Here is a 26,146-nt window from a genome sequence, read left to right as displayed (position 1 = left end):
AGTTCAAAATGAAATTATTAGAAACTAAAAAAACTCCAAAAAACTCGTTGGAACTTTACCGCGCTGAGTAGATGGGACGTGAATTATAAATTGTAAAATTCCCTCATCTTCTCTAATCTTCCTTAGTCTCAGCATCCGTTATAGCTTGCAAATTGTAGAAGCCTCGGAGGTGTTACCAGAGAAGGTTCCCATTGTTTTCAGTCTGGTAGGATGTAGAATAACATTGTTGGATATTGTTTTATGTGCTATTAGATTGAAAACTTAGTTTTTTGCTACCAGTTGCCGCTAGGGCATCCCTGCCATTTCGTTCGTTGCAATCCGTGACTGCACGCCGGGATTTGTCCTAATTGGGTCAGAGAGAGCAGCATATGTGCATCCTGATGAGAGACTAAAAGTTTCGAAACCGGTAGAGGTGCTTGCTGCACTATTTGATTGAACTGGAATAATGATGCGGCTGTAGTTTCGTGTTGTAACGAAATTGAAAATGGTTATTCATTTTTGATAAAAAAAACGCCGTTTGTGAGATTATTTTGGTACCTGGGTAGTTTTTAATCAATGACATGACGAAATCTGACAACTTTCGGTAGTTTTTGGAAAAGGGCCCCGCCACAAACACTGACACGGGGCCCCTGTGGGGCTAGGCTACGGCGCTGTGTACAGGCGTGAAGAGATGTAACAATAGAACAAAGGCGTTTGCAGTGTATTGGCGTATCTGCGTATGAAATTTTTTTAGGAGAATATGTAAATTATTTAGCGACTTTATTTTTTTATATTTAAAAGGCCGGGGCCCGGGCCCTTGGGCGCCCGCCCCAAGCGCCCAGTGGATAAACCGGCACGGGCTGTACTATTTTTTTGTAAATAAAAGCACTGAAGGACTCATAAAATAAAGGTTGGATTGATAAGCCCAGATCTCCATGCTATTGAGCATTTATGGGATGAATTAAGAAAAAGCTATTCGCCGTCATCCTATGCCTCCAGAAAATTTGGTACAGTTATGGCCCTGATAGAGGAATATCGGGCTATTCCCCAGGCCAGGATAACACACCTTTATTCGATGCCAAACAGAATGCGAGAAGTCGTTGCTGCAAGAGGTGGACACACCCGCTATTGAATTGTTTTGTTTTATTGTTAATTTTGTTTTGTTTTGTTAATTTTAGTGTGTTCGATATTTTTAATAAAAAAAAAAAAACATCAGAGCAGTGTTTTTATTTACAGCTCTTACAAAAAAAAAGAGATATTTGGATAATTCAAAAAACAAAACCTTAGTAATACCTCCAGGATAATACAAAAGGAGTATGAAACAATATAAGCCTTCCAATTTTTGAACAGAATCTTTTAAAATTAGGAGAAAATGCAACGCTTCCATTGACCCTCGTATAATGCCATCTAAACAAAAAATGTTTGTTACCGGAATAATAACAAATGACATTAATACATGTACCTACAAAGTGATGCAAGAATCTCGAAAATCGGAGTACAAATAAGAAAGTTATACTTAGATTGTCAAACTTAATCAATAATTTTGGGTGGCGGAATTTTGTGCCGGTGAGTGTATATGAGAAAAGCATAGAAAAGATTATTATACATCCTAATTCTATTATGGACAACAAACATTGCCTAGAGAATGGTCAGTGAAGACAATGATTGTTAATATGCTGGCAACATGAGAGCCAACGATCGACAAGCGGTATCGGCACCTTAAGATGAAGAGAGAATGGTCAAATGCAATATTTGTACCAGTGCACAAGAAAGAAGTATACATAGGTTTGAAAAGTATACAATCGAAAAGAAAACTATATAGGAGAGCCTGAAAAAGAAACAAGTAAGCAAAGAGCAAAGACCTGACAGACAGTGACAGAAGCACCTAAAAGTGATAGTACTTTTTATAAAAATGTAATAGATGAGAAAGTGAAAGAATGTAAGAAAACTTTTAAAAAATACTATAGGGACCGTTCAAGTATTACGTAACACAGATTGGGGGGGAGTCAAAAATCTTCAAAAATTGCGTTACGTAATAGTTAAACGCCCATTACAGTGCGTTACGTAGGGAGGGGGGAGGGGGTCGAAAATCTTCAAAAACCGCGTTACGTAATACTTGAACGCTCCCATACCTATAGGATAGAATATATCTATGCACATTTGCAGATGACATCGCTCAATATAACTGTGTAATCTGCGTATCTGATAGTATTTATCGGTTTTTCATTAATATTTACATCTTATTTTAAGTATTTTACACAATGTGCAACGCATGTTTAAAGATTCTATCTGAACAAAAATTAAACAACAGTAGGGACAACATACAACTCTGCCTGACTCCCTTTAGAAACTTACACTCTTATGTCAACTTCTTATTAACACGAATAGTTGATTTTCAATGATGCTGACGTCGCAAAAATCTTTTAATATATTAATTAACTTATCATGATGTACTGTATCGAATGCCTTTATATAATCAAGAAAATTCTTAATAATTGTTGTGTTCATTTTATCAAACATTGGCCACAAAGACAGTAAGTTAGTCACTTCCAGTGGCGCACCTAGAATTTTCCTCTGGGTGGGGTTGGCTCAGGTACCAAAATTTTTTTGTATTGTCTGTGAAAAACAAGTTACACTATCCTATAGGCAAGGAAATATCTTCAGAACAACATTAGGAAATAAAGCATTACACTTCTAACTTTTTTAAAGTAAGACGGATCGTTATAAAACCTTTTGCATTCAATTCGGGAGAGTTTTAGAAAAATTCTTGAACACTTGGCATGAGACACAAATGAAAATTGCATTGTTGTAAGCGGAAAATGCATTTTTCAAAGTGTTCAAAAAATAAAAATTCACAACTGGGAAAATACCTAATCATGGAAATAAGTGCAATTTTTATACACGGGAGTTTTGAGATCGCTGAACAGGAATATGGGGTCGGCGAAGCTGTAAGAAGTACCTGGTGCCCGGTATCCCGGTAGGCACGTCGTCTCCTGGAGTTTTATGGAAATTAATTTTATGAAAATCGTTGAAACTTGTTTTTCCGGGGTTATTGAGGTCGCTGAATACGAATATTGCTTCGGCGAAGCTTTATTAGGTACCAGGTGCCTGGTAGCTTCAACGTCTCCTAGAGTTTCATGGAAACTCGTTATGAAAATAGTTGAAATTTATTATCTCGCGGTTTTTGAGGTCGCTGAACACAAATATTGCATCGAAGATGCTGTTTTAGGTACCTAGTGCCCCCGTATCTACGTCATCTCCTGGCTGGAGTTCTATAAAAATTCGTTATAAAAATAGTTGAAATTTATGATCTCGAGATTTTCGAGGCCGCTGAACACGAATATTGCATGGAAGATGCTGAACGAGGTACCTGGTGCCCCGTATCCACGTCGTTTCTTGGAGTTTTATGGAAATTCGTGTGAAATTCAACAGTGAGTAACAATAACAGTAAATTATTTTAAATTAGAGCGCAAATTATGAAAAAAGAAATAATTTGAAATTTTTTTCAGCGTCAATAATAATTTTTTTAGATAAAAAGATGTCAGAACCTCGAGTATATGATTAAAACTGCCAGTTGCCTTAAAAACCCGGAATAACAAGTTTCAACAAATTTTATTACGAATTTTCATAAAATTCCCGGAGACGACGTAGATACAGCGCACCAGGTACCTCCTACAGCATCTTCGTTGCACGATTCGTGTTCCACGATATCAAAACCCCAAGATAATAAATTTCAACTATTTTTATAACAAATTTCCATAAAGCTAGAGGAGATGACGTAGTTACCGGGCACCAGGTACCTCGTACAGCATCGCCGAAGTGTTCAGCGACCTCGACCAAAAATCTAGGGATAACAAGTTTCAACGATTTTCCATAAAATTCCAGGAGTCGACATGTATACTGGGATACCAGGCACCAGGTACCTCTTACAGCTTCGCCGACCCTATATTCCTGTTCAGCGACCTCAAAAACCCCCTGAATATGAAAATTGAACTCATTCCCATGATTACTTTCCGAGTTGTGAATTTTTATTTTGTGAACACTTTGAGATGCACTTGGGAAAATGCATTTTCCGCATACAAGAATACAATTTGCCTATGTCCCTCATGCCAAGTGTTCAAGAATTTTTCTGAAGCTCTGTCGAATCGAATACAAAAGGTTTCATAACGATCGGTCTTACTTTAAAAAAGTTAGATGTTTTAGAAAAAAAATTAGGCGATTTTAGTGCTTTATTTCCTCGCCTACTACTATTTTTTATATGCTATGGGAGGGGTTTTAACCCCCAAAACCCCCCTTGGGTGCGCCACTGCCCACTGGTCACTTCTAAAGCAAATTCTTAAATATTTTTTAATATATTATGATTAACTATTTATATGGGAAATAAGCCACAATTAAATTGAAAAAAAAATTTATTAACGTTTCAGTAAAGTCATCCCAGGGGCCGCATATGAAATGCCTCCCGAAATAGGATTTCTTACTTGTCGCTAAAATGGTCACATACGAATTGCCTCCCAAGGTTTAAATAAATGACATGGTTCTAATCTTTATGTGAAGGTGAGACGTTGCCGCATCTTCGTCCCTTTGTAAATTTTTGTCAAAATTGGCATTTTGTTATTTAATTTATTTTATTTTCAACCTTTATGCATTAAACATTATTGACACTAGGCGGTATTTATAAATTTTAACTAACTTATACATATATAACTAGTTTTATAACCATTATAATATATAATTTATTATAACCATTACTTTTTATAATTAATAATTTAACAAAAAATACAAAAACATATTTTATAGATTTATTAAAAATAGCATAACAAAAAAAACTTATTTGGAAAATAATACAAAATGTGTATTGAAATATAAAATTACAAAATATTTTTCCTAAAATATGATACTACTTTGTCAAATTCTAATCTATTTATTTTACATTCTCTTAATTCTAAAATTTTTTCATTTCGAAAATTTATTTTTGCTGTACTTTCCGCAACAATTTTTTTTTGGTGTCGAAACAGAATTCATTTTAATGTAGGTATTTATTTGAAATTGTAAAATTACATCAATAAAATTATTAATGTTAGGATGAGGGCAGTAGAAAGAAGAATTATATTTGGAATGAAAACTTTCGCATTGGTTTGTGGTTCTTTGTAAGGATGAAGAGTGCTCAGCCCAAAGATGTGGAGAAAATGTCGAATTTTCAGATATGTAATTATTAACAAGATAATCACAAAACTGGGTGACGCTTTCATCGACTGGTTTAATTTCTGCCAAATCTATATAAAAAAAAATCGCTACCATCTTTGGGATGTAAGAATGAAAGACCAAAAATATAAATAAGAAAATGCGTAATTTCGGTTGAGTCAACACCTTCTTTCTGGTATTCTGGAGCTAATCCCAGTGCTTGAACCTTTCTATACCATGCCTGGCCTAAATGAAAACGACATCCATGAAGATCTGCTTCAGGAAATCCCATACGAATACCATTATGAATGGAAATTTCAAAGTCTGAAGTTACTACTTTAGGGGATACAGGACAATTAATTTTAAAACATTCTTCTATGATATATTTAAAGGCGAGATAATATGAAGATGACTTTTTATCTTGAAGTAAACAAAAGACAAGAGGAATATAATGTCCATTTTTCAAGCCATGTATACTAAACAATTGAGTGAAAAAACGAGGACAGTATTCAAATGTTCCGTCAACATATCAATTGAAAACAGTCGAAAGAAAACGAAGATTTAAAAAACATGTTAATATAACAATATGATTATCAGTAGTAATTGCACAAGAGCTCTAAAATTCTATATTAATTTTAGAGTTCGAGTGCAATTTGTTGCGGTTATTTCATGAATAAAACTGTACAAAACCAAAATTTTATTGTAATTTATTTATGTAAGTACAAATTAATACAATTAAACACCAAGTTTTTATAAATATTTGACGATTGAAAGTCATCACTTTTATAATTTTTAAAACATTAATTGTCATTAATGTCACTGAATATATTTGTTCATAGCAACGAAAGGCATATGACGTAATATACTTAACAACAGGCAATTATCAAAAATGATCGATTTAATTCAGATTTCTGTAGCTTTCCATTGGTCAGAATCTCGTATAAATGAAATAATCTTTGTCATTTTTAATTACAAAATTTTCATTTTTATTTGTAATAATAGAAGATGAATCGAGAGCTTTATGAAATTCAGATATATTTTTGGGAAGTTTAATTAAAGAATTTGTTGTTCTAGCATAATATAAATTTTGTCTCACCCTATTGATATCATTGATAGTAAATGTCTCTATATTTGTCTTCTTAAGTTCTTGATAGATGAGCTTCATTGGTTTTTCGCTGAGATCTTCCACGGCTGCTCTTTTTATTGAATTGCTTACGGCTTTTCTATTGTAAACTTCGGCAGACAACTTCTCGTGGTTATGATTTAATATTGATTCAATTATCGTATTTTCACATCCTTGTGTTTTCACAAAAATGCTTTGCAGGTTTTTTTAGTACATGTCCACCGTTTTACTGTATATTTGGCCAACATTTAAAAAGATTAAGGTAAAAGTACCTATTCATGGAATCGTTAAGAAGAGATTAGAATCGCAATTGGAATTACCCAGAAAATACCCAGAGAATATAAACAAACAAAAAGATTAAGGTAAAAGTACCTATTTATGGAATTATAAAATGCAATTATAAATATGGAACAGATTAGAATCGGAATTGGAATTACCCAGAAAAGCTGGATATTAGATTGTCGGGAAACAACTTTCTTTTCTAAAAAGAAATGTGTATGTCGTACTGTGAAATATTTATGTGAAACAAATTTTATGTAGGTACACTGCAATAAGAATTAGAAAAATCAAAATAAATAGATACTACCTATTTAAATTATGATTTGACAACATTCTGTCATTATACAGAGATTAAATAGACAAAATATCAGCCTAAATAATTAACGAAACGGAGGCATTTCGATTGTACCTGGGAGGCATTTCATGTATGAAAATATTTACCTGAAAAAGTGGGAGGCATTTCGATAACGCCGGTCCCAGGAACGCAACTAATAAATATTAGCAATATCATTTTAAAGTCTTCTTTAAAATGTATAATATGTCTGAATGGCCAATATAAATGAGTCAGATTATAGTTATTTATGTACCAAGTCAGTAAAGTGACTCGAATAACAGACGAGTTCGATAAAGAGTCTTTACTGACGTGGTGCATACAACATTTTATCGCCAATCATAAAAAACATTAACACTTACTTAACACTTACTTAATTACATCCTTCTAATGAAAAAAGAGTGTGTGTACTTAAGTCCTTATAATAGTCGAAATATGTCAATAACCATTAATATTAAACAAAAAATTTTTCCTTACGGGGGATTCGAACCAAGTACTGACACGTCCGTAACTAGATACGCATACCGCTAGCCTACGCAACCACTTGCTAGACATGGCCGATATTAATTATAAAAAGAACAAATAGGCAAGTAAAAAATGTAAAGAAAATAATTGACATTAAATGAAAAGACATTAGGTATACATAAATCATGGTAGATTCAAGGATATGAAAAAGAACTTTACGTACAATATAATATGTAATAGTAATTTTATTTTTGTTGAATTACCTTCATCATTAAAAATAATCGTTATCAGGTGCATTTAATACGAAATTTAGCACTTCTTCTTGCGGCAGGGTTTTTGATTTTTTGAGAATGTAATTCCTTCCTTTTTGTTTCAAAAAAGCTGTAAGTCTTTTATAATTGCTTATATCTAAGTATGTCTTTATTTGTGGTCAAAGTTGCCTTTAGCATTGAATAATAGGACCACATAGTCGATGGAGAATATTCTTTAGTAGGCAATTCAAAGAAATATGCTAGTAAAACACTTTCACTATAATTTGAAATTGCAATACAATTTTTTTCACGCCATGCTTCAAATATGTCATATTGTCTATTGTATTTTTCGATGGATTTTGCTGGGAGAAGCTCTGAAACTGCCTCTAAAGTCTGTTTTAGACTATAACATAAAATGATATAAGAAAATGGTAAGTATACTAAATCTTGTCACAATGTAAAACAGGAAACAAAATCTGTTAACAGAAAATGTTATACAAATTAGAACATGTCCTATTTGATAACAATTTTTAGTACACAGGCATGCGCAGTTAGGTTATTTTCGTTATACTGTCACATTGGTTCTTTTAAGGTTAACTTTTCTTTTGAGAAATGTTGCAATGGAAGCAGCTGATAATAATAGAGTTTTCTTATCCATCATATAAAATATATCTTTGTAATATAAAATATCAAAGATAAAACTAACTACTTAAATGTTGAGAAAAATGAGGTTAAAATATTCTTAAAAGAAAATAAGAAGAAGAAAATTGAGGTTAACAGTACATGTCTTGTACATGTACCATCACAAAAATATAAAAAAGTACTTTTTTAGCATGTAATGCGCAGAATCACATAATATATTTTGATACCAAAATGTGACAATGTAATATGTAATATACAAAACTTCTTGTATTAATATTGTACACAATCATTTCATGTAAGTTTTTGTTATACCATTTTCTTGTATCATTTTATGTAATAAGTAGTCTAAAACAGACTTAACGATTTCTTGCGTATTTCAGGTGGCGTTCATGTAATTTCTTCCATTTCCAAAGCAGCACTACTGTACTATAATTATTTGATATTCGTTTTAACACTTTAATTACAATAAATACAATTTTCAATTTAAACTTTTTAAATATGACAGTGATGACAGATGACAGGTGACTTCTGCATGCCGCTTTCGATTTTTAATTGATAGATAGGTAGTTATCAATACTGCATAATTACTAAATCGGTAAAATTTTGATTAATTTTATATGAGTATAATTGCAAAATACTACAGAATTTCACATTTTGGCATAAATTTAATTAATAATAACGTAAATTGTGTACAATATTTTCAATAATTAAAGTAAATAAATTTTAAGTTCACTCAAATAAATAATTGATTACTACCATCGACCACTTACATTCAATCTCGGTTAATTTGATTAATCGCGGCAGGTCAAGTAAAATTCTTCTTTCAGTACAATAAAGTGTTACTTTACTGCCGCAAATGGAGTCAAATGAGTACAATAATTAATGACTTTAGTGGTGGTTGGCGATAAAATAAATTATTAGAAGAATATTTTACTTAACAACAACATTTTTGTTTCATATAGTAGTACATATTTTGTATTTTGACAACGACACCCGATTTGGGCGTCGAAACGTTAATAAAATTATTTTTTCAATTTAATTGTGGCTTATTTCCCATATAAATAGAGTTAATCATAAAAATGCCACAAGGAAATAGCTTCAGAACAACATTTAGGGCCGGTTGTTCGAACGCTAATCAACAATGATCACTATCAAATATTTAATTACTGTCACCACAACTGTCAATGTCAACTTTTATTGGGTTGCTGAAAACATAATTGATTAAAATTATGAGATTAGTTAATCAATTAACATAACAATTATTAACATAATTGATTAAGTAATTTCATATTATGTTTTCAGCAACCCAAATAAAGTTGACATTGACAGTTGGTGACAGTAATTAAATATTTGATAATGATCATTGTTGATTAGCTTTCGAACAACCGGCCCTTAATATATTATTAATAAATTTAATAATTTGGCGAATATATAAATTGGCTGGATGTTAGAACGTGACGAAAGAGTGAAAGAAAGAGAAGTTAGAAGCTTACCAAAAAGATTAACTTCTATTTCATATTAAAAGGAGAAAAAAAAAAGATTTGGCAATGAAACAGCAATTAGATAGATAGACTTTTTGAAAAACGAGGGGTGGTTTGTAAGTATGTTAAAAGAGGGAAAAAATTTTACAGCTTGTTTTCGATTTCAAAATGAATCTGCATATTATTGGAGATAAACTCTCATATTTTAATGCAATGATTTTTTTTATTACTACTGTCTGTAGTATGTACTCTTTTTAAAGTTTTATGTTTTCTTTTTTTAGTGCCTATTCGTTTCGAATATTGGCGATCATTCTGGCTATAATTATTTTATGATGCTTTAAATAGATTAGTTGTTTGTGTGGAGAACCATTTCCTCAGGTTCTTTAACCATGATATTCTTCTTCTCCCAATTCGTCGCTTTCCGAATAGTTTACCTTGAAAGATTACCTTCAGTAATCTGTATTTAGTGCCGTTTCTCATTATGTGTCCGAGATATTCTAACTTTCTCCTTTTAATGGTATACGCCACCTCTCTTTCTTTGCCCACTCTTCGTAATACGGTCTCGTTGGTTATCTTGTCCGTCCATGATATCCTTAGGATTCGCCTGTATAGCCACATCTCGAAGGCTTTAAGTTTATGGTTTACAATGTATATATGTATAGTACACAGGGAGTTAGAAAAACACTTAAAAAGCTGAAGAACTGAATAACAGAAAAGCTGCAGGTAAAGACGAAATACCAAACGAATTACTGAAATATTGTGGAGCAGCAATGACAGAACAATAATTTACAGTATTAATTAACAAAATTTTAAAACACAATAAAATACCGGAAGAATGGAAAACGAGCGAACTACTATTCAAAAAAGGAGATAGAAAACAGCCAGAAAACTACAGAGGTATCATCATCATCATCATTCTCTTTGCCTTATCCCTATGCGGGATCGGCTTCCCTAATTGCATTTCTCCACACAATTCTATCTTGAGCCATATCAATGTTAATCCCCTTTACCAACATGTCCTGCCTTATCGTCTCCCCCCATGTCTTCTTTGGTCTTCCTCTCATACTCCTTCCTGGAATCTGCACTTCAGCTATTCTTCGTATTGGGTGGTTAACGTCTCGACGTTGAACATGACCAAACCATCTTAACCTATGCTCTCTCATTTTGGCATCAATTGGTGCCACACCTAGACTTCCCCTAATATACTCATTTCTAATTTTATCCTTCTTTGTCACTCCACTCATCCATCTAAGCATTCTCATTTCCGCCACATGCATTCGCTGTTCCTCTTTCTTTTTCACTGCCCAACATTCAGTTCCGTACATCATAGCTGGTCTTATGGCTGTTTTATAGAATTTTCCCTTCAGCTTCATTGGAATTTTTCTGTCACACAACACACCACTCGCTTCTTTCCACTTCATCCATCCAGCCCTAATTCTACTGCATGCATCTCCATCTATTTCTCCATTACTCTGTAATACCGATCCTAGGTACTTAAAACTATTGCTTTTTACAATCATTGCATTTTACATCAAGTGATTTGTTTTATGCAGAAAGCCCTGTTGCTCATTTCCTCAACTTATCCTCTGATTTATTAGCTCTTGTAAAATTTTAGTTGTAAGTTTTAGGGTAGTATTTAACAAGTTGATACCTCTGTAGCCAGAAAACTACAGAGGTATCAACTTGTTAAATACTACCCTAAAACTTACAACTAAAATTTTACAAGAGGTAATAAATCAGAGGATAAGTTGAGGAAATGAGCAACAGGGCTTTCTGCATAAAACAAATCACTGAGAAATCACTAGAGTATAATAGACCAGAATTATTTCTGTCTGATTGACTTGAAGAAAGCACTTGGCAGAGTAAGACTCAACGAGTAATAGCCCGATCAAAGAACAATCTGACCCCAAAAAAAATAAAGGAAAGATGAAAATTTGGGAATAGGTAGTTGAAATTGTCTATTATTATATAAGAAAAAGTTTACAACCCTCCATTTTACAAAAATGGAGGGGAATACCCCCTCTCAACGGTGAAAAATATACATTCAAAATAAGTCCGGAATTGGATCAAATGACTAATTCTAAGCAACTTTTGCTCTATAGAGTTTTTTCCCTAAGTCAATACTTTTCGAGTTATTTGCAAGTGAATATGTTCATTTTTAACAGAAAAAACAGGGCTTTGGACGGTTTTTCGGAGATAACTCAAAAAGTAAGTATTTGAGCAAAAAAAAATATTCTTATCAAAAATATACCTTATACCTAATTTTTTATAAGCTATATTTTTACTAAGAATATTTTTTTCGCTAAAATACTTACTTTTTGAGTTATCTGCGAAAAACCGCCCAAAATCATGTTTTTTTTTTATTAAAAATGAACATATTCACTCGCAAATAAATCGAAAAGTATTGACTTAGTGAAAAAACTCTATAGATCAAAAGTTTCTTAGAATTAGTCATTTTATCTAATTCCGGGCCTAGTTTGAACGTAGGTATATTTTTTCACTCCCGAGAAAATCGCAAACAAAGGAAAAGGATACAGAATGGGAAACAAAGAAGTAAAAATACTCTGTTACGCAGACGACGTGGTGTTGAAGATGAAGGTACAGTAATCCCTCTTCAACCGCGGGGATTACGTTCCGAAGAGAAAGGTGTGGTTGGTGAAACCGTGGTTGGCGAGGGATCCACGATCCAAAGAAGAATATGACATATAATCCCAAATTGGATACGTATATTAAAATGTACATGGAAAGAAATATGATGAAATTGCATATCTGTGAAATAGTATTATCATATCAACAAAAATAAAGACACTGAGATCAGCGTCTGGTATTTTAAACCTTCCGAACTATAAACTAATTGCCGTAGTCTTACTACAAAGAACAAGCGCCAGTGGCGTATCATGAGTAATTTAACGCGACTGATCAAATTATAAAAAACATAAAAATAATAAAATATTCTCATTAAAGATTCAACAGATATCGTAACCGCGGATAAGTGAAACCGCGGTTGATGAGTCCGCGGATAATGAGGGATTACTGTATGTCCTCTGCAAAAATTAGTCCACAGATTTGACATGAGAACAAAAGAATTCAATATGACAATTTTATCTCAGAAAACTAAAACAATAGTAATCAGTAAAGAACCAATCAAATGTAAAATAGAAATTGATCTCATCAGTATTAAACAAGAAATGAAAATAAAATACCTTGGAATTACATTGTCCAGCTAAGGAGACCTGGACAAAGAATTGAGAAATCAAGTACAAAAAGCAAGTACACTCAACGAAAAAGGTACGTAATATCAATAAAAATGTTAATTCATACAACAAACGCAATATTTAAAATTTGTCCAATTCATGGTTTTATTGGAACAAAGCGATGTTTATCAATTCATATTTTCGTTAGTTGAGCCAATGTATTACGTTTATTGAATGATGGATGAACATTCATTATCACTTTATTGATATTACGAACTCTGTTCATTGAGTCAACGGACACTATTCGTATCAAAAGGAAAAATTCCTGTACTGGCTGTATACCATAAATCACAAAAAATAAATACGTTATTTTGTAAAAGGTATATGATGTATATGTATTTAAAATCCCTAAAAAGGGCTGTATCACAAAACGTTTTCGGAATCAATATTCCATCATCAGTGTTATCACAGGTTTACATGCTTTAAGCCACCAAAATGTACGGGTAAAAACCCTTAAATTGATTTTAAACAGTTGGGGTTACATTATATTATCTAATTTTGAAAGATGTTTAAAATATTTCCAGATTAACCCCTGGCATCACATGACATCAACCATATTGGTTGATGAAACCAACTGTTTAAAATGAATTTAAGGGTTTTTACCTGTACATTTTGGTGGCTTAAAGCATGTAAACCTGTGATAACACTGATGATAGAATATTGATTCCGAAAACGTTTTGTGATACAGCCCTTTTTAGAGATTTTAAATACATATACCTTTTACAAAATAAGGTTTTTATTTTTTTAACACTATTCATTGAAACAACAACGTCGTTAATTGACCGACGAAGAATATTCGTTGTGTCAATAACAGTGTTTTTTCTCCTAACGTATTTTGTTTATTTCTACAATTATTTCCGTTTATTCTTACAATTAATTCCGTTCATTCCCACAATAAATACGGTTATTCTTCCAAGGAATTCTATTCAATCTTAAAATCAGTTTCGTTCATTCCTACTATGAACGTATTTTATATTAATAATTACTGAATGCATTAGCCCAATGTATGATATTGATTAATAATAATTTTTTAAATCCCCCTTTTTTGTCCTAAAACTAATGGACTTTACACTGTGTGATTTCTCATAATATGAGAAATCATATTATGATTTCACTTATACAGTGCGCTGGAATAAATGTTACACTCCCCCCCCCCCATTATTAACTTTACTATTTATTTTTAGCACATAAGCAAAACGCTCGGACAGGTCGATTTTTAAAATAATCAAAGTATATTATAACATCAATGTTTCGAACTTTACACGATCCCTCTTCAGGTGACAGGCATAACTTTGATTTTTTTAAATGGGAATGTACATCATGTGACAGCTCATTTAAAAGCGTTTGAAATAGTGATTCCAAAAATGTATAACACTTTAATCCTTTTTGAGAACGCAGGTGCAAAATTTCGATCGAATTCTTTTTAAACGCATTCATTTTTTTTGGAATTATGAGAAAACTAATAAGTATTTTTGAAAAATTTAAACGCAGAATAAAAGATTACATTATTACCGAGAGTTGAAAGTCCCTTAGAATAAACAAAAAGTTTCTTTTGAATGGTATATTTGAAATTAAAAATCATACTAAATTTTCTTTTTCACCCCTGTGACTTATTAAAATAATCATTATAGAAGTTCTCAGGGACTTCAGACCCTCGATAATACTGTAATATTTTATTCTGCGTTTACATTTTCAAAAATACTAATTAGTTTTCTCAGAATTCGAAAAAAATTTAAAAAGAAATTGACCGAAATTTCACGATAATAGACACACGAAAACTTCCTTCTACTACGGACTACACTTGGAAATGAAATGAAATTATTATTCGGCACTTCGGCAGAGGTAACAGCATTGTTTAACAAATAATTATTTTTTAAACAATGGTAACACAGAGAAGCTAGGGGTAACACGATAAGAGAAAGCCGTTACATTTCAAATGGTCAAGCAAAACATTTATTGTCTCAACAACTACGTTTATTGTCACCATGGACGCATTGATTGTGGTTATTAAACGCAGTAGTAGATTGATTAATGCATTCGTTGTCACAACAATCAGTTTACATCTATACAATAATCATATATTACTCTATATTAACAACATTTGTACATTGTTTTAATGAAATCTGTACGTTGTCACGATAAACCAAGGTAATTGCTTGTCATATACGAAATCAAGAAAGTGAGTTGCTGCCAGAATTAACATTATTTATTAAATATACGAAACTAAGTTATTGGCTGAATAAATTGAGTGTTATTTATTAATGTACCTTAGTTATTTTCACAATTATTATTCAATCATTGTGACAATAACCAAATACATTCGTCAATGTCTAAAAGTTCGTTGAAACAAAAAATTAAATTGTTGTTACAACGAAATACTATTCAATAATCACTGGTAATCAATATTGCGAACTAAATTTTTTTGAGTGTAGACTAGCAGGATGCCTTAAACACTGTATGGCGAAACCGACATATTAATACTGAGATGAAGTGAAAAAAGAAGTGAAAAGAAAAAAATGCCATGTGTATTGGAGGAACAAAGCAGTCCATTATATTAGACGATGGGGTAGCAATTAAACACTGCGATGAATACAAGTACCTGGGCATGAAGATAACTCAAGATGGAACACTCGACGCTGCTATAAAAGACAGAAACATACAGGGTAGAAAAGCCATATCCATGATGAACGGCATTCTGTGGGACCAGTCAATATCTAAAGCGAACAAACAGCTCATATACAATAGCATACTTAAAAGTATAATCATATATGGCAGTGAAGTTTGGCCACTGAAACAAAGAGCTCAGAAAATGTTACTAGTAACAGAAATGGACTTCTGGAGAAGAGCAGCAGGCAAATCAAGAAGAGATCGGATAGCGAACGAGAGAATACGAGAAATGATGGGAGTAACACATACAATAATTGATGACATAAAAAAAACAACTTTTATGGTACGGCCATGTACAGAGAATGCCAGATGACAGGATCCCTAAACAGATTTTGGCATGGACACCACAAGGGAGAAGAAAAAGAGGAAGGCCGAGAAGAAGCTGGAGGGAGGGAATTGAAAAAGAACTAGAGGAAAGAGAAATCCCTCCAGGTCTATGGTTAAACAGAGAAGAATGGCGGTTAGGAGTCGGAAGGCGTCGGAGAACGCTGTAAACCGATAGTAGTAGTAGTGAAGTGAAAAATTCAGAAAGCCAGTGTAAGACCAATAATGACATATGCATCAGCATCAGAGACAAGACCGGATACAGCCACAACACAAAGACTACTGGAAACGGCAGAGATGAGAGTACTTACTGAGAAGAATTACATGAAATACGCTGAGAGATCGAAAGTGAAGTAGAAGAATATGTAACGTACAATGCATAACCGAATGGACACTAAATAGAAAAAAGAATGAAATAACCACATAAGCAGAATGGGGGAGACACGTGTGGTAAAAATCTTCTTCTTCTTCAAATGCAAATCCACTAATGGATGTTGGCGATCACATTTTCCATTAACTCTCTGTTTCTTGCAATGTGTATCAGAGATTGTATGTCGTTAATCCTTGTCCATTGCCTTATGTTTCGGAGCCAGGACATTTTCTTGCGTCCTATTCCTCTCTTGCCTTCAATTTTACCCTGGATTATAAGTTGAAGGAACTGGTATTTTTCGTTTCGCATGATGTGACCCAAATACGCCGTTTTTCTTTTCTTGATGTTTTCGAAAAGCTGACGTTCTTGGTTGATTCTTTTAAGGACATCCACGTTTGTGACTTTCGCCGTCCATGGTATCTTTAGGATACGGCGATAAAGCCACATTTCGAAGGCTTCTAATCTGTTTATATCCCTCGTTTTGAGTGTCCAGCCCTCTATGCCATATAGCAGCACCGACCACACGTAGCATTTAGTAAACCTTAGTCTCAGTGTAAGGTCGAACTCTGAGCAGGTCAGTACCTTCCTGAATTTTACGAAAGCTTGTCGAGCGTGCTCAATGCGACATTTTACTTCCTTGTCCGATGCCCAGTCTTAAAAAAGCCACGTTCCTAGGTATTTGGATTTGCTCACTCTCTCATTGGACTTAGTATTCAGTGTTATGGTGGAGTTTTCAAATGCATCCAAGTTTCTGGAGATGATCATGAATTTGGTCTTTTTGGTATTAATCTCTAATCCCATTCGCTTACTGTATTCTTCGATTATAGTGACAAGTTGTTGAAGATCTGCTATGTTGTCGCAAATTAAGACAGCATCATCAGCGTATCGTATGTTGTTGATCAATACTCCATTCACTTTGATTCCCATCTCTGCATCTTCCAAGACTCTTGAAATATGGCTTCCGAATAAATGTTAAATAAAAGAGGGGAAAGCACACATCCCTGCCGAACACCCCTTCTTATATGTATGGATTTGGATATAGAATTGTCTATTTTTAATTGTGCTGCCTGATACCAGTACAAGTTTTCAATGCATCTTATGTCTTTTTGGTCTATATCAAGCTTCTTGAGGATCTGCATTAACTTGTGATGTTGGACACGATCAAACGCTTTCTGGTAGTCTAAAAAGCACAGGAATACGTCCGTCCTCTGATCGTAACAATTTTGGACCAACACCTGTGTTGCTACTATTGCTTCTCTTTTTCCCAAACCTTGCCCAAGCCCAAACTGAGAATCACTGATGTCCCATTCACATTTTTTGTATAATCTTTGATGTAATATTTTTAAGAATATTCCAAAGTGTGACTGATCAGGCTAATGAGTCTGTGATCCTCACACCTTTTTACATTGACTTTGTTGGGTAGGGGAATAAATGTAGAGAGCAACCACTGCTGAGGATAGCAACCAGTTTCATAAATAAAATTAAATATTTTATGTAGTGCTGAAATTCCCCTTTCATCTAGTAGTTTGAGTATTTTTGAAGGGATTTCATCAGGTCCAGGTGCCTTATTGTTTTTTGAATATAATATTGCCTTTTCTAATTCCTCTTTAGTGATTGAAGGGCCAGTCAGCTGGTCGTCTGTATAAACTTCACTCATGGGTCTTTCGTCATGAAAGAGCTCCTGGATATAGTTTTCCCATATATGAATTTTCTCTTTTTCACCTAGCACTACCTGGTTATCCTGATTAACTATAATAGTTGGTCTTCGTTTTTTGTATATTCCAGCAGTCTCCTTAAGCTTTTTATGTAAATTCCGATCGTCGTGCTGTCGTTGTAAATGTTCTAGATCGATATATTGTTGCTTAAGCCATTCATTTTTTGCTATTCTTATCTTTGCTTTTATTTGCCTGTTAATGTTTTTTACATATTGCTGCCACCTGGGTCATTCTTGTGTCGTCGTCGTTCATCCATTAGTAATAGTATTTCTTCTTGGTCAAAATAGCAAGAGATAAATGATCAATCGGTAGAAGAAGTATAGGTCGACCGACCGCGCAAAAGATGGGATGACAACCTTCCATAGAGCCAATGAACAAGCAGAATTGCTTATAAAGAGGAAGAAGAAGAGAAAATGTATAAAAAAAAGAATGTGTGTGTACTTTGTACGCACGTAAGAAGTTATACTTCTACTACATATTATGTGATTTTTAAGACAATACCAAAAATTTAAAAAAATAAAAGAATAAAACGCACACAAACACATTGAAAAATGCCACAAAGAAAAAATGATTTCTGAACGATAATAATTGTTGGCAAAAATTTTAAATACGCATTTTCTGAAAAAAAAAATTATATAACAAATATACTTACAATCATAACATGCATAAAAAAATAAAAACTTGCATCGGGAATCGAACCCGTGAATTTCGTGCCGCTTTGACTCGTAATCGAAGCGTAGACTCACTCGTCCAATCCCACATTATTTATCACGTGGAAAAATCATAGATATAACAGCTGGGAAAATACGGTAACTGAACGTTTTACTGTGTGACAGTTATTATTATTTTATTATTATTATTATTATTATACAATAATATCGAGCCAAAGCAGAGCTTATATGGCTCAAAGTACAAAAATAATTGTAGGTCTTAAACTAAATAATATAACATAAAACAAATTCTTACAAAATAAAAATTAAATTAAAGTAAATATTCAAAAGAATTGGTTTTCATAAAAGTTGTTACAACAATAGAAAATTAAAAAAGATACAAAAATTAGAAAGTAAGTATACCTAAAAATTACAAATTTTTTTCTCATAAAAAAAACATAAAATATATCCTTATATTTTACAACAACTATTTTAACAAAAATTGCTAACATTACACATACAATGTCCAGTTAGTTCTCATCAAATCTGTTTTTGAAACTGTTTAAGCTAATAGCCCCTACGATGTCATCACTTAAACTGTTCCATTTATCAAAAACACGATTTACCAAAAAGTTTTGCCTTACAGTAGTTTTAAAAGGTTCCTTTTTCAATTTATAGTGATGACCTCGTAGTTGTTTTGGAAATTAAATTATGTATTTTAAATTTTGTGGAAGAAAATATAAAAATATAACAAAACAGTAAGAAAACAATATATTAGATGAAGATTGGTAGAACTTTTGTTGGTAATCAAATTAAGTATGTAAATCAAAGCATTACATACCTACTAGATAAATAAATCTACGCCAAAAAATCATAATTTAAAAATAAAAATCGAACCTAATTTGGGATTTCTCTCTAAAATCCGCATTCTTGAGAAAATAAATGTATGTATTTCAACCTAATCCAAATGTATAATTACAATATGATTATAATAATAACTACTTACCAAATTAGAATGAGTTTTCCTTGTCCAAAATAGTCCAAAAATATAGGTATATGAAAACTATTTAAAAAGGCAGTATAACTATTAACTAACTTTTGTTTGTTGTTTCTTTTCACACAAATTTTAAAACGCAACAACCATATATAATCTTACAGCTGTGCCACATCCGCCATATTGAATAATTTTTGACATGTCATTTGAACATCCAATCAGAACAAAGTTATAATGCGCATTCGCCCGGTCGCTAGGTTTTCCCATATAAAAATTTACCCTCTATCGCCGGTAAAGAAGTATAACTTCAAAAATATTCCAGTCTTCTGTTCAAGAATGGATTGTATTGTATGAATTTTACAATTTTGTATTGTTTTCAAAGCAAAAATAGCCTAAAAATATTAATAAAAAACGACACTTTGTTAACAAAAAGTGTGCATTTCGTTTCACCTTCTTTTATTCAGTTAACCGTATTTTCTCGACTGCCATTTTTGAGAAACGACCATTCATCAAACTTCATAACTTCAAAAATAAGTTACTGTTGTATAATACACACAAAAGAATATATCTATAAACTTGGCCACTCAAACAACTCAGATTTTCCTGTATGGTAAACATCCCCCTAAAACAGCTGAAGCGTCTGAAGCTAAAGAAAGTTTAAGTGCGCTCGATATCAAAAACAAAAGTAAATCGGGGTTGTGGAGGCTTTTTCAATTCTTTCCAGACCTTTATTTATCAAGTGCTAGCGTTTTCTAACTAATCAATATTTACTTTCCTAATAATGCACGCACTATATTGCTTTTCGAGAGGTCCATTGTTTTAAAAAGAATTGTTTTCGGTCGGATGAATTGAAAGGTATTTCATATTGGAGATGAAACTAAATTAAATGTTTTTATATTATATAGAGCACTTTTTAAATATGATTTAAATTATATATATTTATTAATTTTTACAAATTAATGCTTAGATGCAAATGGTATTCAAAAGAGAATTCTTTAATTTAATGTTGTTTACGTTTGTACTTATATCATATTTGATTTTACATGGTGTGACAAATGTGCCAAAAAAACAAAAACTGGGCGAAGAAAGAAATTAGAATATAAATCATTGGCGTACGAAATCACCTAATTTGTAATCAATAACGCAAGTAAATATTTAAAGTTTAAAAGTCAAGTTGTCTTTTGGACAACAATCAGACATAATACACTGGGGTGCAAAATTAACCGGACACCTTAAAAAGGGCTCATTTTTGATGTCTCGAAGTTATTTTTTAATATGCTATAGCCTTAGTCTTTAGCAGTATCGCTGTAATAATATTGTTGCCAAACAGGTAAATTTTCATTGTATACCGGGTGTACCAATGAAACTGTTTTTTCGTCTCAAAGTTCGCATCACCCTGTGGAATATTCTAGCATTTATAAAATACTCAGACTAAAACTCAACTGCCATAGCCTCATGTCTTCTGAACATTCTGTTTTTCGATTCATTCGCTTATGTTGGACCATAAAAAAGTTAGGTACCTACTTTAACAATTAGCCATGCTTTTCATCAATACATGGTGTTTTTAAATAAGTATGGAAAACTTTAAAGGGAAATTCTGCATGAAAAAATAATGACAGTTTGCTTTATAAACGGTATGTCAACAAATGTTTGGTTTTCGAGATAGGGGCTGTTGAAATTTTTCTTACAAACTGACGATTTATTTATTGCTTTAAAACCGGTTGATATATGCAAATGAAATTTGGTGGGTTTTAAGACGTAATTATTGTACATTTTTTGACATGTAAGTAAGAATTTAATATTCATCATTGGCGCGCATACGGGTAATATGAGCCGTCATATTACCCGTATCCACGCAAATGTTGAAGATTAAATTCTTAAATATATGTCAGAAAATGTGCAATAACTACGATTTACAACCCACCAAATTTCATTTCCATATCTCAACCGGTTTTAAAGCAATAAATCAATCGTCAGTTTGTAAGAAAAATTTCAACAGCCCCTATCTCGAAAACCAAACATTTGTTGTCATACCGTTTATAAAGCAAACTGTCATTATTTTTTCATGCAGAATTTCCCCTTAAAGTTTGCCATACTTATTTAAAAACACCCTGTATTGATGAAAAACATGTCTAGTTGTTAAAGTACGTAACTTTTTTATGGTCTATTGTAAGCGATAGAATCAAGAAACAAAATGTTGAGAAAACATGAGGCTATAGTTGAATTTTAATTTCAGTATTTTATAAATGTTAAAATATTCCACAAGGTGATGCGAACTTTGATAAAAAAACACAATTTGATTGGTACACCCGGTATACAATGAAAATTGAACTGTTTGGCAACAATTCTGTTACAGCGGTATTGCTAAAGAACAAGGCTATAATATTAAAAAAATCACTTAAATCGGACAACAGGTTTAGGAAATTCGCGACATCAAAAATGACCTATAGTAAAATCCCGAAAATCCGAACTAATTGGGGGGACAGAGCCTGTTCGGATTCCGAAAAGTTCGGATTATCCGAAAGTTAGACATAACTAGTAGTTCAAAGCTTTCATTGTCGTTGATTTTGAGTCCCAAAATGTTCTCGCAAGAGTGTGGACAATATTTTTGGACTCAAGTTGACTACGAGAGAACCGAAATAAGTTTATGTTTGACCTTTATAAGCACTATATGTATAATTAAAGTACGTATTTATTTTTAAGAAAATTTTAAATGTCAAAGTCTTATTAATCCTACATTGTTTAATTTTCTGGGTTTACTCTGTATAATAAACATGTTTTTAAGTTTTTGTCTTGAATTTTTTAATTTTTTTCACTTTGCGTTGGTTCGGATTTGCCGAACGTTTCGATTAGCGGGGTTCGGATTTGCGAGGTTCTACTGTATTTTTAAGTAAGTGTCCGGTTAATTTTGCACCCCAGTGTATGTATGAAGAAAGGAAAACATAAAGAAATAACAGCAGTAAAGGATACAGCAAACCAAATCCAGACAAATGCAGAAAAGATAGCTAAAATATGGAAAGATTACTTCGAAAATATAGTAGCATAGAAATGAAACATATCAATATGACGAGAACATAGAAATAGGTAAAGCAAATAAGTAGAGAAGAAGTAATACAAAAAATATCAAATACAACAGTCAAAGCTGGAGTGGATGATGACATAGACCTGGAAATGGTAAAATACAAGGGAGAAGAAGGGCTAAACTGGCTATGGAAAATATACAAAGAGGCATGGAAAAAGAAACAAATGCCAAAAGACTGGCGAAATAACCTAAAAATAGTGCCAATGTACAAAAAGGGAGAACACGCCAACTGCAAAAATTATAGAGCAATATGTTTGTCATCGGTATGTTTTAAAATATACTTAGGTACATGAAAATAGTAAAGAAGAGGCTAAGACAAGAGGTAGAAAAAGAACTGGAAGAAGAACAACTGGCGTTTAGATCAAAAAGACAGACAAACGATAACAGTTACATTAGGTATTAGAAATACAGGGTGTAACAAAAATACAGGTCATAAATTAAAGTACATATTCTGGGACCAAAAATAGTTCGAACGAACCTAACTTACCTTAGTACAAATATGCACATAAATAAAGTTATAGCCCTTTGAAGTTACAAAATGAAAATCGATTTTCTCGAATATATCGAAAACTATTAGATATTTTTTTATTGAAAATTGACATGTAGCATTCTTATGGCAGTAGTATCTTAAGAAAAAATTACAGTGAAATTTGTGCACCCCCTAAAAATGTTATGGGGTTTTGTTCCCTTAAACCCCCCCAAACTTTTGTGTACGTGCCAATGAAATTATTATTGTGGTACCATTAGTTAAATTCAATATTTTCAAAACTTTTTTGCCTCTTAATATTTTTTCGATAAGGCAGTTTTTATCGAGATGCGGCTTCTTTTTGAATATGTTTACGGTACATTCCATGTCAAATCACTCAGGCAAAAAATTTTGGATCTCCGATTTGTCTGAAAATTGGTATAATATAGCTTCTGCGGGACGTAAAAATAAGATATTTAAGGTCAAAAAATCTTCTTCTTCTTTTTTTCTCAAAATGTTATTTTATGCGATTTTACAGTGATTTGGTGTTTATTTAAACAAATTTGCATTTTCTGTCGTAAAGTATCAATGAAAAACATAATATTTTAATAGAAAGGACTCAAAAATGTCATTATATGGCATTATAACAAGTTATTTTGAATCAAAACAAGTTCTTGATCAAATTTTATAGTGTAAAAAACGATAAAATACCGTTTTTTACATTTTCCTCCATTCCCAAAATACATCGTCATCGATTTGGCTGAAAATTTGCCCACAGATAGCCAAAAGATAGGACTTTAAGTGGTTAGAAGGATTTGAATTATATTACAATACCTACCAAAAAAGTTACATGCAGTAATATCAGACTCAAAAGTATATATTAGTCCAGTCGGGATAGCATTTGACCTTGAATGCCGAGCTGCCCAAAATTTTATTTTTTTGATCTTTAGGGGAGTCAATAGTAGCCTAAATTTAAAATCACGAATGAATTCCTCCGTTACGTTTGTCGCCATCTTGATTTTAAAGGAGAACCTGTTTTGCTCAATATCTCCGCCATTTTTACCTTTTCGACAAAAATGGTAGGAACTGAAATTGTTCCAAATAAATCGTATTTACAATTATTACAATTTCTTTTTAACAATTTTTGTCGTGAGGTCGATATTTTCGAGTTAATTGTACTTACAGTAGACGCCTATATTTTTGACTATAATATTGCATGTAACTTTTTTGGTATTGTAATCTAATTCAAATCCTTCTCACCACTTAAAGTACTATGTATTGTCTATCTGTGGGCAAATTTTCAGCCAAATCGATTATGATGTATTTTGGGAATGGAGAAAAATGTAAAAAACGGTATTTTAACGTTTTCTACACTAAAATTTGATCAAAAGCTTATTTTGAATCAAAGTAACTTGTTATAATGCCATATAATGACATTTTTGAGTCCCTTCTATTAAAATATTATGTTTTCCATTGATACTTTACGATAGAAAATGCAAATTTGTATAAATAAACACCAAATCACTGTAAAATCGCATAAAATAACATTTTGAGAAAAAAAGAAGAAGATTTTTTGACCTTAAATATCTTATTTTTACGTCCCGCAGAAGCTATATACCAATTTTCAGACAAATCGGAGGTCCAAAATTTTTTTTGCTCCAAAATTGAGTGATTTGAAATGGAATGACCCTTACATAAAAAAATTATGGGGGTTTTGTGCCTTTAAACCCCCCAAATGTTTGTGTAAGTTCCCATTAAACTATTACAGCGATACCATTAGTTAAACACAGTGTTTTTAAAACTTTTTTGCCTCTGTATTTTTTCGATAAGTAACCTTTTATCCAGATGTGGCTTTTTTTTAATATGGTTCAAAATATACCTAAAAATGTAAATCATAAATAAATTTTCATATTTTTACCAAGTCTCCATAATCGTACTTAACCATATACAAATATGTGGTGGATTTGACAAATATTCAAAATATCTCGATAAAAACTAACTTATCGAAAAAGTACTAAGAGGCAAAAAAGTTTTTAAAATATTGTGTTTAACTAATGGTACTACAATAATAATTAAATTGGAACGTACACAAAAGTTTGGGGGGGTTTAAAGGAATAAAACCCCCATAAAATTTTTAAGGGGTGTCAAAATTTCACTATAATTTTTTCTTAAGATACTACTGCCATAAGAATACCACATGTCAATTTTCAATAAAAAGTATCTTATAGTTTTCGATATATTGGAAAAAATCGATTTTCATTTTGTAAATTCAAAGGGCTGTAACTTTTTTTATGTGCACATTTGTACTAAGGTAAGTTAGGTTCAATCGAACTATTTTTGATCCCAGAATATGTGATTAAATTTATGACCTGTATTTTTGTTACACCCTGTATAATAGAAAGAAGTATTCACTAGGGGAGAAAGCTCATTCTGGCATTCATAGATCTAAGAGGAGCGTTCGACTCTATAGAAAGAAAAATGATATGGCAATGCATCCAGAAAATGAAAGTACCAATTACACTGATAAAAATAATCGAAAGTATTTACAGAGTAGTAAAAGGACGTGTACAGATAGCAGGAGAAAGAATGAATGAAGGAAATAATATCGGCGTCTAATATATAGACGCCTTAGAATATTTCAAGGCCGTGATTTGCGCCATCTTAGATTTCTTGCTCTCATGCAGAAATAGACTGGACAGTGTACATCAAGTAAAGGATGATTTAGGTGCAGATAGATGAAAGGTAGTATCAATAATCAAAGATTACTTGGAATGGGACTGAGAGCCTATCGTCCGCTTTTGGTGTCAGCTTTGACACCACAACATAAAAGTCGACGCTTAGAATGTTGCAGAGCTCGACAAACTGGAATAGTCAATGGAATATTGTCTGCTT

The 26,146-nt window shown here is 32.5% G+C and overlaps 2 protein-coding genes across 2 annotated transcripts in view; one reads left to right on the top strand and one right to left on the bottom strand.

Annotated features, from left to right (window-relative positions):
• LOC126893328 (fez family zinc finger protein 2-like) overlaps positions 1-26,146 on the top strand; it is a 180,784-nt gene that overhangs the window by 10,278 nt on the left and 144,360 nt on the right. The window lies entirely within an intron of this gene.
• On the bottom strand, positions 8,822-11,252 carry LOC126893154 (uncharacterized). Its single transcript, XM_050663106.1, has 2 exons — positions 10,811-11,252; positions 8,822-8,838 (listed from the first exon to the last, which is right to left on the bottom strand). Exons 1-2 carry the CDS (start codon positions 11,250-11,252, stop codon positions 8,822-8,824), a joined length of 459 nt encoding a protein of 152 aa, XP_050519063.1.

Source organism: Diabrotica virgifera, chromosome 10 (genome assembly GCF_917563875.1).
Source record: "Diabrotica virgifera virgifera chromosome 10, PGI_DIABVI_V3a".
Lineage (NCBI taxonomy): Eukaryota > Metazoa > Arthropoda > Insecta > Coleoptera > Chrysomelidae > Diabrotica > Diabrotica virgifera.
The sequence above is the reverse complement of the archived record's forward strand: the minus strand, read 5'-3'. Positions and strand labels throughout refer to the sequence as shown.

Coding starts and splice junctions, on each gene's coding strand:
- LOC126893154 (XM_050663106.1), bottom strand. CDS start 11,252: ATGATTGTAAAAAGCAATAGTTTTAAGTACCTAGGATCGGTATTACAG.